Source organism: Phasianus colchicus, chromosome 3 (genome assembly GCF_987193195.1).
Source record: "Phasianus colchicus chromosome 3, bPhaCol1.hap1.1, whole genome shotgun sequence".
NCBI classification, from domain to species: domain Eukaryota; kingdom Metazoa; phylum Chordata; class Aves; order Galliformes; family Phasianidae; genus Phasianus; species Phasianus colchicus.
The window spans coordinates 32,160,636-32,172,677 of NC_143438.1; the positions used below are offsets into that span (position 1 = coordinate 32,160,636).

Genomic DNA, 12,042 nt, shown 5'->3' on the forward strand with positions numbered 1-12,042 from the left:
TCTCAAATGCAGAAGTACTGCAGCGAACAGTGCTGGTGTTCCCATAGGTTGTTTGGATAGCTTGTGAATTGCTTGCTTGCTTGCTTGATTTTGGTCCCTTCATTCAGTGGGAAGGTCAGCTTTATCTTTTCCTTTGTGATTTATTTATTTTTTTTTTTAATCTGATGATTTTATGAGTATGTCATTGAGACTCCTTGTTTGGATTTGACTCCTTGTAGACGATGAGAATAAAGAAATTAGAGGGATAGTTTTGACGTGGCTGGAAGACTTTGAAGAAACAAAAATATATTTAAAACAGTGTAAACCTTGTGACAAGTAGTGTATTAAAAAGCCCTTGAAAATAGGCAGTGTAGTTTGACTAGATAACAAAATACGTGAATACATGTTAAAATACCTAGGTACAGATAACTGCTATTGTTTATACTCTGGTTACATAGCTGTGATGGAAAATATTTTAGAAAGTGTACAGTGCTATAAATATACAGATCTGCTACAAAAGAGAAATTAAGCGTGGGTGCAGCAAAGTATTTATCAATATTATCTGCTTTTATTTGCTTCAGATTGGTCACAGATCATTTTTGTCATTCCCTCTTAAAACCTTTTTTCTTTGTGACAATGAAGAAAAGCTACGTGAAAAGATGTAATATATAGTAGAAATGTTCAACTCAAGATAGTGGAAAAGAAACAAAGTCAGGATTTGGGGGCCTGTGAACTCAAAAACCTGCTTATCTTTTCCATCTGCTTCAGCTGGTCTAAAGGCAGGTGCCACAGTCACCTCCCAGTCTTGTCACAGAGGCTGTCCCCTGGTTTCACTGCTGTGACAGCAGGGAGCACAAGCCTTCCTCCTCTGCTTCTTGTGCAGCCATGCTTACAGTGTATCATCTACATTGCTGGTGGCTTTACCTGCAGCAGAGATGAGACGCAATTAGTTACAAACTGCCCGAGTCCTCAAGAACTGCTCAGGCATTTGCTCTGAGCCCTTTAGTACCCAAAAGGAATGACAAATCCTCAGCTAATTCTGATTGATGTTGCTATTACAGGACATAAATGCTTCAATGACAAACAGCTCAGTGACAAGCAAGCCACCTGTAACACTGCGACTTGTCGTGCCAGCAAGTCAGTGCGGATCCCTTATAGGAAAAGGAGGCTCCAAAATCAAAGAAATCAGGGAGGTAAGTCTCGAGGTGTCTGCCAGGATTTCTGACTAGCTCAGTGTCATTCCATTGCACTTTGCCAATGGAGATTTTTTACTCAGAGGGCAGTGAGGCACTGGCACAGCTGCCCAGAGGGGCTGTGATGCCCCATCCCTGGAGGCACTCGAGGCCAGGTTGGATGGAGCCCTGGGCAGCCTGAGCTGGTGGGGGCAGCCCTGCCTGTGGCACAGGGTTGGGGCTGGGTGGGCTTTTAGGGCCCTTTCAACCCAAACTATTCAGTGATTCTGTGAAGATTATTTTATGGAAATTATGTGTCCAGCATTTTCTATGAATCATTGGTTCATGTCAGCTGTGAAAGGAGGAGGTGGTCATAAATTGGTGTTATCCTGTTGACTGTCAAACGTGCTGAGTGAAAAGCCTCAGAAAGCCTTACTCTGCAGCTCGCCGATGACCAACACCACGGCGCCCTTGTACCTTCCTAGACACAGAGACAGCATATGAAATAAACAAGCAGCTTTACAAACACTACTAGAGCAGCTCAAACACAGCTTGGATGAGGAAAATAAACAATTGAGAAAACAGTCAAGCACATTTCAGCAAATCAACACCCTAGCAAATAAAAATGTCCTTTCAGATTTCTTTTTCGGCATCGTCCTCCAGCCAGCAACACTGAGGAGGCCAACCCAGAGTGTTGTGGACATTTCCAGGCCAGTTCCAACCTTTGCAGTCAGGGAAAGGCCCAGGTTGTGATGGGGAGGCCAGGTCATGAGATCAAACTCTTGAGCTATCTTTTTTTTTTAATTGATTTGTTTTTCTGCTTCTCCCTAATCTCACTGTTCCATGAGTGACCTGACCTCATCTATTCTCATCTCATATTGATTTATTTTTAATTCAGACTTTATCTAAAGGCATTCATTCAATTCACTGTGCTAGCAGCCACATTTTTCTCTAATCAGAAAATGCAAAAATGATCACACAGTGTCAGCTTGAATTGTTCCTACTGTGACTACAGCAACTTAGCACATGTCAAGCTGAGGATCTGATGTTTTTAATCAGTAAAACAATAAAAGTAGGTACATGCTAAATTTATATAAAGGGAATCTGAATAAACATTTCTGAAAATGGCTTTTTACTCTGGAGAAAATGATGGTGCTCCTTCTACGTTTGTATTCTTTCTAACACAGAACAAAGCGTTGAATAGCAAGATGAAGTTCATTTTTATTTGACTTTATCAAAACAAAAGCTTTTCACCAAGTTTTACCAGGGAAACTTTCCTTTTTATCTAAAAACGTATCTTCAAGACAGTATGTTTCATTGAACTTCCAAGTTTCGTTTTCAAACATGGAAAAAAAAGTGGACATTTTGGTAAGAGAAGATTTGATCAGATGTTGTAGAGGACTGGAAAATGTTCTGATCAAAATTAAATGTCTAAAATTTGCTCTGAAATGTTGCATTACGGTAACCGTAGAAGAATAAGTGACCATAGAGGACAGTCCAAGGTCTTGTCCTCTTGACTTTCAGATACTTCCAGATTCTTTCATTTGGATTCAAATTTTATTGTTCTGGGAGTTTTTCAGTGAAGTTCTTTATGCGAGCACATCTTCACCAGTCAAGATTAGACCTCTGCTGGAAGGTTTTTTCCTCTCCTCACATGTATTGAAGTGCAGACAGTACACACTGCTTCCATCAGCTGGCAGAGCAGCCAAAGGCTGTTGCAGTTTTTGCAGCCACACAAACAGCATGTTGTTTCTCCGTGTGCCTTTTGCTTTATAATGGAAGCACATGAAAATGTGCATATATTGTCTGCTGTAAACTCATGGAGGAATAATTCAGAGCTCTACCCTTTGAAGTGGTCTTTTTATTTACCAAGACCTGCAAATAATTTTATTTTTTTTTCTTGTTTTTTTTTTTTTTACCCTTTTTTCATTAAAAAGTCAGGGAGCTGTGCCTCTCATTGGTACTTACTTTCAAGCATGCTTTTGGGCTGTGGGACACAGTGTCACTTGATGTGCACTTAATCTTCTATGCAAATATTAGACATGCAGGAAACTGGTCTCTTTATTCAGAACTGTCTGGCAGTAGGGCTCTGGCTAGTTTCTCATTTGTGTTAAAGTAGTACTGGGCAGAAGCACAAAGTGTGGTCTGTTAAGCACTTAGCAGCTGGTTTTATAGCTGTCACCCTTTTGTCTTTTGTTTCAAGTTCTGGAAATCTAATCTGTAACGCTGTAACGCTGAGTGCCTGTAGGACACAGGTTCTTATAGGTGAAATTGGTCTGTGTATTACTACAATGATTGTCCTGGTGGGAACAGTTTTAGAAGCAGTTAGCTACTTCTCTAGTGCAAGGAAGTAAAAGGATATTGTGTAGTCAAAGGGGTCTTTGGGTAAGGCTAATGTAGCGTGGATGCACACTTCACATTTGCATAGTCAGAAGGGTATTGGGAAGATCTTACTTATTTTTTCATTGCTGATGTGTGATCAAAGTAAAAGAATAAACAAAACTAGCATTGGAAGCAAATACATAAATGACTGCAGAATTTTGCAGAGTATTTTATGCTAGTCATACAGATACCCAGAACTGCATGTTAAAAAATAACCACTATCAAACAGCAACAACAAAAAAAGTGCATCTACCTTAAGATATGATCTAATTTCATTGTCACACAACACACTGAGTAACAATTCCATGAGGGTTGGATGCTTTTTTGTGTTCAGCCAGTTAGGGTTGCTGTCCAAGAACAGCAACGAATGCATTTGCAAGAGAAGGCTGTAAGAAAAAGATGGGAAGGGAAGGGAAGGGAAGGGAAGGGAAGGGAAGGGAAGGGAAGGGAAGGGAAGGGAAGGGAAGGGAAGGGAAGGGAAGGGAAGGGAAGGGAAGGGAAGGGAAGGGAAGGGAAGGGAAGGGAAGGGAAGGGAAGGGAAGGGAAGGGAAGGGAAGGGAAGGGAAGGGAAGAAGATTGGTGAAATTATGGTGAAATTTCAAAGTCTGTTATGGAAAAAGGAATTGATATCTGTCTTTATATAGCAGTAGTGAACAGAAGATGCAATCAGTAATTTAATCAGTCTCTGGAAAAAAGAATAGTATGTGTTGTGTGTGACCACCAGGAAAATAAAATAACTCTTTGCTGGCTGACACAAACTCAGTTATAATTAAAAACTAACTAAATATATGTACATAGCATTTCAATAACAACCAGGAAAATATTTTGTTTGTAATATGTGGAAGTGCAAATTCAATATGAAATGCTATTGGCCTTTTTTCTGTTGATTGAAAGTCTTTCATGATTTTTATGAAATAATGCCAAGGATTATTTTGGCCTCCTCTCCTCTCCTACTTTCTTCTCTTTTAGTCAGCACTGTAATTATCTGTTTTTGAGGTGGTTAAAAGATTTGTCCTGAAATGCAGGTGACGGTTTACATTTTTATCAGCTACTGAGCACTAGTCTTTCTATTGGAATTTTTGCAAATTGGCTTGAACAGGCAAATCCAAGCTCTTCCAGACCCCAACTGCTGTGTTGGTGTGTGTGTATATCCATGCTCTCCCATGTATTTAGCAAGAAGAGGTGCATGCCCTCCACCATACCCATCCCCAGCCATGAGAGTTGGCATTGCCTCCCTGATAGTGATACTCTGTTTGGTTTGCTTCTGCTCAAGTCCACAGGAGCCCAGGTGCAAGTAGCAGGGGATATGCTGCCAAACTCGACGGAGCGTGCAGTCACTATATCAGGCACTCCCGATGCCATCATCCAGTGTGTGAAACAGATATGCGTGGTCATGCTGGAGGTAAGTGATCATTTGGGTTCTTGCCTCTCACATGGGAGATATTCAAACATATTGCTGATTTTCAACTGCCCAGGGGTTCTCTGAGGTGCTGTCCATCTGTCCCAGGTCAGGGATTTCAGGGGGACCCTGACAGAGCCTCAAATACTTGACTGGTGTCTGGGAACCTCTCGGAGCAGGCCTAGCAACCCAGGGCCAGGGCTATCATGATCATCATATCACTGTCAAGCAGCAAAGCATGGTCCTGCACAGAGCTGCAGCCCATCTTTTGAGAAAAGCGTTTTATTCTGATGCAGAACAGGACAAAAACACGTAGGTCTTGTTTAAAGTAGAAGCAATTCTGGCTCATGTGATTTAAACATACCAGGACTCTTTCCTTCCTTGGGGTCAGATCACTGCATAAGGCTATTAAGTTTCTTTGCAATGGCATTTTTTTAGCTCTGAAGTTAAACGATACAAAATTAATTTCTACACAGATTCGAGCTGTTTAATCCTGTGTTGAACATGTCTTTCATGCAAATACACATCTCAACTGATTAAGTTGAAGTTTGAAAAAAGCATCAGCATATCAAAATGAAAAAACTTGACATGGCAACCACAGCTTTTGACGTGGAATGTACAACTTCTCCATTTTTATCATTTTTTTTGCTGGAATATTTTCTCTGAGGTTTGGGGTTTTATAGGCTTTTTTATCTTATGTGTAGCCAGGAGCTGTCTCATGATCTCTGATGTCCTACTTATTTTATATATAGATAGGAGAAGCAGTGAGACAGCACTGGGGCTACAAGCTGTTCATAAGAATGCACTGTATCTAAATAACACCCAGCCTTATGCAAAAAGAAAAGGCATAAAACTGAAGAAATGCCCAATATTTTACTTGGAAAAAAAGTGACTCTTGTATAAAAATAATATAGAAGATAATATTCAAAAACTAATGCTAGTTCCTTAGACGTGGAGTACATGATAGTAATTATTATCAGCTTTGAGCATGTTGTGTAGTTGTGTATGCAAGTGGCATTCACTGAATAAATAGATATATTTAATTTAGGAAATAAACCACTCTCATTGAAGTGAAATAGTGAAGTACTTGGTATAAAGTGATGGAAGTGTTTTGGTTGTTACCTTTCTTATTTGTAGTTACAGCATTGAAACCAGGGCACAATTCTGCTGGGTAGATGGAAGCCTGTTTTACAGGCAAACGCTCCCACTTTGTGTATGGGGAGAATGTTAACCTGGGTCAGGTATTTCCCTTCATATACTTGCCTTGGGCTGCAGGAAAATATGTTCCCTTTCTGTACATGATGAAGGCTGTAGTTGGGAGGGATTTTCTCTGCCCTTCCTGCTCAGCTGAACAAGAGGAAGGATCAAGGCAGCAGCCGACTTAACTGTGTCAGTAAAACAAGAAATCTTGATGTGCAGCAGCATAGGGAAGATCAATGAGCAGGGTGTGCTCAGACTGGCCTCTTCCAAAACATTGACACAGTTTGATATTGTTTCCTGAAATGCCTTAAAGTGCTTAATGAAGCTTTATAGCTTTACCAGCTAAGAGGGGTAGTGAAGCCACGAGTGCCAGCTGTCAGTTGGACAACTGAGGCCTCAGCTTTCCTACCTAGGGCTCAGACACCAGACTTCTGATTCTAGGGCTCTTGGTAAGGAGGGCAGGGCGGGCTGGGGCTGGGTCAGTGCACCCCTAGTGCCTAGGGTGGCCAAGGTAAAGAGTGGTGTTATGCGCGTTCTGCTTCATTCTGCATTTTGATCGCTTTGTGTTTTTGTCTGCAGTCCCCACCCAAAGGTGCCACCATCCCCTACCGTCCCAAACCTGCCTCTGCACCTATCATTTTTGCAGGAGGCCAGGTAAGAGCAGACACCATTTTGGCTTCAGCTGGAAACCACACCGTCTTGGCCCAACCTCAGCCGGCGCCTGTTAGTTTTCAACTTTTACTCGTTTTTTTGCCTGGTATAGTATTGGTGTGCTCTGTCTACTCTGTGTGCTTGCAGCTTGCAAGGAAGGAGAACACTGCATTGCAAACTTAAGGGGGAAACAATGAGAAGACATTAAGTGGGGAGCATTTGATATACAGTGTGTTTCCTGCTGCTGTATAAGCCTGGGAAGTGGGTATTCTGCAGATGACTTCAGTAACACCTATAACTTCCTTTGCCCTATAGTTCCTTAGCAATTGGGTTTTGAGGCTAAACAAACTATATAAATGTAGGTGCAGACCTTCCCAGCCATTAAGTCTCATTTGTAATGGAATCAGAGCTTTCCTGTATCTTTTTAATATGGTGAAATTTTGCCTATTTCCCCTTCATCTTATGCTATATCAATCAGAGTTCTTATCTGCTTTTAAAAACCCATGTGCAGTGTAACCCTTCCTTGTTCTGTGATAATGTCCTGAAGTAAGTTTGCAACAAGCAGCTGAGATGTGACAGGAATTTGCTCTACCACCATGAACTTCAAGGGGAATGCACTTTTAGTAAATTAACCAACAACAAGTGCAGCTGATACCAAGCCTAAAAATACCACAGGAGTCTCACAAGGGGATCTATAACCAGCAAGCTATGAACTGTGGAAAGGTGGTCCGGGATGCTGCAAGCCCTGCTCAAATCCTGGTCTCCTAAATCTAGGCTAGAGGAAGGCCACGTTTCCCTTCTTAGGATTCATGTGTCTGAAGCCTCTGTGGCAGAAGGCATCCCATCCTAGTCTATTCTTTCACCCAAGATGAGAGCAAAGCCCCTTTCTAGTGTTTATCCAGTGGGAAGAGTCACTCACATGCATGATGGGACATCTGCAGGCCCAGAGACCATGTCTTATGCAGGGAATACAACAGGGAATCTCAACAGGCAATACAGGAATCGTTTGAGGAGCCAGGCATGAAGTTCTTGGTAAGGCAGGTGGCATGAGGTGCTACTGCCACAGAATCCTGTCTCTCCCTAATCTGCCAGTGTTCCAGCAGGCTCCTAAACATACCAAGCATATAGCAACAAGCCATTTCCTCCTAAAGGCCTTTGCAATAAACTGTCTCTGGTTTTTATTTCAGAGTTTTACTTTCTAGCCTATAATGAGATATTGTGGCATATACCCAGATTTTTATAATCTGGATATAGTGGCTTTAAATTCCTGGGTGTCCAAGTTTACTCCTCTAGGTTTTCTTCAAAATAAGAAATCAGCTCCCGTAGTGACCAACGTTGAGTTGGAATTAAAAATAAATTGCCAAAAGTTGGTCTGAGAGTTCAGAATAATTTATTCCAGAAGTATATTAAGTTTTTACTGCAGTGCTTTCCATTAAGAAATGCATATGTACATAATACAGCAGCCCTTGTTACCAGTGCTGTAATTGCCAATTGTAATTGCTTTGAAGATTGTATGTGATTACCAAAAACATTGAAACTGTTTTCTGGGTGCCCAAAACAGTTCGTATAAATAACTCAAAGTGTTCTATTTGAAGGCCTGGTAGTTCTTGCCATCTTCAGTTTTACCAGTTAAAAAGGTGTTGTCACTTTTTTGATGCAACCTTATTGATGTGAGAAAGAGTGTCTGAGACAGATGCGTTGTGTGTGCTTTGAATGTGGTCTTTGACTAACTAAACTTCTATAGAAAATGCTTGAGGTGTGTTTGAGAGTCACTGTGGAAGGATGCTTTAAGGGGTTTCCTGAGTGGAAATTAACATTGAAAATAAAATTTCATTTAGAGTATTAAGTCCACCCAGCCCTTTGACTACAATATCAAAAGTTATTTTTCCATTCTAAGTAACATCATGGCTATCTTTAAAGGTTTCAGGTTCTTTAATGCTTGCTTATCAAACAGCACTAGAAAAATTTAATTTCTGTTCTTACTTAACAAATTGGGGTTTTATTCTTGTAAGTATGGCTTTAATTTTCTTGTGCTTCTTCGATATCGCACTGCCTGACAGAAAGGAAGCTGAACTGTACTATTCTGCTCTGTCATTTACCAACATCCAGCCTAAGCAATGGCTTAAAAAAAAATTTGCACTTTTGCCTGAAGGAAACAAATAGAAGATTTCTGCCCCTTGTGCTACATTGCTGTTTAGACTGGTAGTCAACAGTGACAGCTTTGCTTTATGCCTCTTAAAATGAGGAAGATATGCAGGCCAGGTAATTCTTGATCTTACCATAGTCAGTACATCAGTTGGAAAGTTGTCTAAGCTTTGATGGAAGCAGACCTGTAGCTCCTGCCCTTGCTAAGCATTACCAGACAGATGCCTCAATAGCCACTACTGGGCTTGTACTTCTCATGCGTCTGCTGTGGAAAGGGCAGAGTTAATAAACAGAGCTTTGAGTGTTACCTACTCCTGTTATTTCCATAGTTTTGTTTGTGTCTTCATGTGTGTATGTGGAAATATGCGCAAGAAGAGCAATGAGGAAGAGGGTGCTTTTAGGTTTGTTGGCAAGTTCACTGCTGGCTTGGAGACCACGTCTTGGGAAGCACCCTTGTGAAAAGATGATGTCCTCTTATCTGGATTTGAAGGAAACCCAAGATCAAATTGGATACTTCTGGTCCAGAAGTATACCCGAGAGTGCAAGAAACCAAAGTGTGTTTTTCAAACCCGCTGTTTGCTCATAGGCCTGGGTTCCTGCCCAGTGCCATATCCATTGAATATCTGAAAGGCCGCTCATGTGCTTGGCTACACTCAAAGCCTTCCACTCAGCAGAGCAGACTTAACATTTCCTTAAGGTTGTCCTCATTTGATAAAACACTTAAACACACACTTTGCTTGCATAAGATCCACTGATGACAGTTAGAGTCTATTTCCGTAGATGGGGACCTTTTCATTTATAAACCATTTCTAATGGCCATCCCCATAGATGCATGCGAGTATGTATGCAAGTGAACATGCCGTTGAGCCCAGTAGTTCAATTCTGGCTGAAAACTGCTCATGTGAATAATATTTGCCAGATTTCAGCCTTGTTTTATAACTAATTTCAAAATTAAATGAAATGTTTATTCTCCAGAAGGGAAATTTTGCTGCAGAAATGTGCATTAAGCTGTTGGAGCATAAAGGGTTTTAATATCTGAACATCATTAAATGAATTGTTTTATCATTTGCAGAGGATTCATTGCTTTCTAAGAGGCCTTTTGTCAAATTAGCATTTTGCAAACTAAGCTAATCAGCTCTGTTCCTGTTTATAATTCTCCCACTACAAATATTTATACATTATAATTTGTCCTTTTGCCTCCCTGCCCGTCTAAGCATAAGCACATTAAAATTTTTCTGACATGCCTTTCCTTTCAGAAAAGCTCTACAGAATAAAGTAGAAAATTATAATCTCTTCATGGCTGTTTCTGTGTAGGCCATTGCACAGGGCTGAGCAGAGCCAGCAGGGGAGATGAGGGGCTGTGTCGTGTGCCATGCAGGATCGCATCTGCTGGCACTGTGTTGGTGGGCCAAGCAAGCCACCTCCTGCATCAGGGTGGCCAGTGAGTAGGCTGTAGCTCTTGGCATCACCCCATACATCCTGTGAACAACATTTTGCACCATGCCAGGCGTTATCAAGCAGCACAAGAAAATTAAGCTTTACTCAGTGTAGAGGGTGATGTGGGCGGCATTCACGTGGGGGCCAGCTGGAGGCTGCCCTGTGCTTGTCCCACCCAGCTGACCTGTGTCTTCCCTGTGCTTCTCGTTTCCAGGCGTTTACAATTCAGGGGCAGTATGCCATCCCTCATCCAGACGTGAGTCCAGCACATGTAAATTACTCCCTTTTTCTTCCTCACCTTTTTGTTTGTTCCGGGCAATATTTACTTTCTACTGCTAGCAATGGAGTTAACATGGACTAAGGACACATGTCCCTAATGACATACGTTATAGGCGTACATTATAGTTCAGTTGCATCTCTTATCTTGTGTAATAATTACTAGAAAGTACAATGGCCCAGGAACAAATTACAGTTATCTCAGTCTTCTTTGCATGTGTTAAATCTGAACACTTTTAATATGTAATTCTACAGTAATTAGTTAGTATTAACAATAGCTGCTACATGTAATAACAGTAGAGATGTCATTTATAACCAATTTGGGGTTTTTGTTTTTTTGTTTTGTTTTATTTTTTCTCTACAGTAGATCAGAATGAATGATTAAACTTCTTTTTTTTTTTTTTTAATATAATTTTAATTAATCCAATTTTAGAACATGTAAGATGGTTTCTCTGCTCTGAAATAATTCCATTTGATTGGTTAGTTCTAATTTCCCATCCTGCCCTGCAGTTGACCAAGCTTCACCAGTTGGCTATGCAGCATCCCCCCTTTACTCCCCTTGGGCAGACCACCCCTGGTTTCCCTGGTACGTACCCATGACCTCCTGGGGATGTCCTTCTTCTTAACAGCTTTGTTTCCCGTGGTCATTACATCATTTTAATAATAAATGTGGTCAATGACCAATGATCCTTCTGTTTTGACACATTAATCTTTGTTCTTCCCTCCCTTTCCTCTATTACAGTTCCTTTCATCACTACTAAGATATGCTTTGTTTGTTATGTTTATTTAATCGAACCCACTCCGTTTGTGCCATTGGCTAAAAATCCTGAGTTATTTCAGTCCTTATAAAGTTATTGTGGACCGTACAGTATCTACCAGTTGACACTGAGTGAAGCACTTGGACATCTGTCCTGCCAAATATCCAGTTTGTTAGCATCTTTTGTAAACCAAAAAATACAAGAAAACAGTATGTAATGGCAGTATAGAAATTTAGATTAAAGAAATTAATGCATGCTAAAACTGGAGCTCCTCATAGAGCCAGATGTCTTAAGACCATCACTTATCATCACTGCTGGGACAAGTGCCTCATGTCCTACTGGAGCAAATGACTGCTTACAAACTGCAGTGAAAATTCAATTCACTTAAGAAATGTGAAATTCAGCCTGATTGAATTAAAGTACATGAGCTGATAACAAATTATTTACTCAAGAGAAAGAACTCATGTCAAGAGAGAAGTTGAGTCAATTAACCATACAATAAATTATTTTTACTATACTTCACTAGATTGGAGCTTGGCATCAAAAATTCCACCGAATAAACTGGTAAATGCTTGGTATGGCAAATAACATTTTATCACATACATCAAATTTTGTGAGCAACTTGACTGTGTTATAGTCAACA

General features: G+C 40.7%; 1 protein-coding gene across 19 annotated transcripts in view; it reads left to right on the forward strand.

The window, feature by feature from the left end:
• The window catches only part of LOC116226304 (poly(rC)-binding protein 3-like), a 479,048-nt gene that overhangs the window by 442,444 nt on the left and 24,562 nt on the right, over nt 1-12,042 (forward strand). For 17 of the 19 annotated variants that reach the window (XM_090137228.1, XM_090137232.1, XM_090137240.1 and 14 more), the window contains 5 exons: nt 1,041-1,172; nt 4,807-4,935; nt 6,712-6,855; nt 10,580-10,636; nt 11,152-11,227. In XM_090137228.1, the coding sequence (XP_089993354.1) occupies nt 1,041-1,172; nt 4,807-4,935; nt 6,712-6,855; nt 10,580-10,636; nt 11,152-11,227 (538 nt within the window). The remainder of the gene's footprint in view (nt 1-1,040; nt 1,173-4,806; nt 4,936-6,711; nt 6,856-10,579; nt 10,637-11,151; nt 11,228-12,042) is intronic. The other 2 variants (XM_090137234.1, XM_090137238.1) reach the window with 1 other exon arrangement.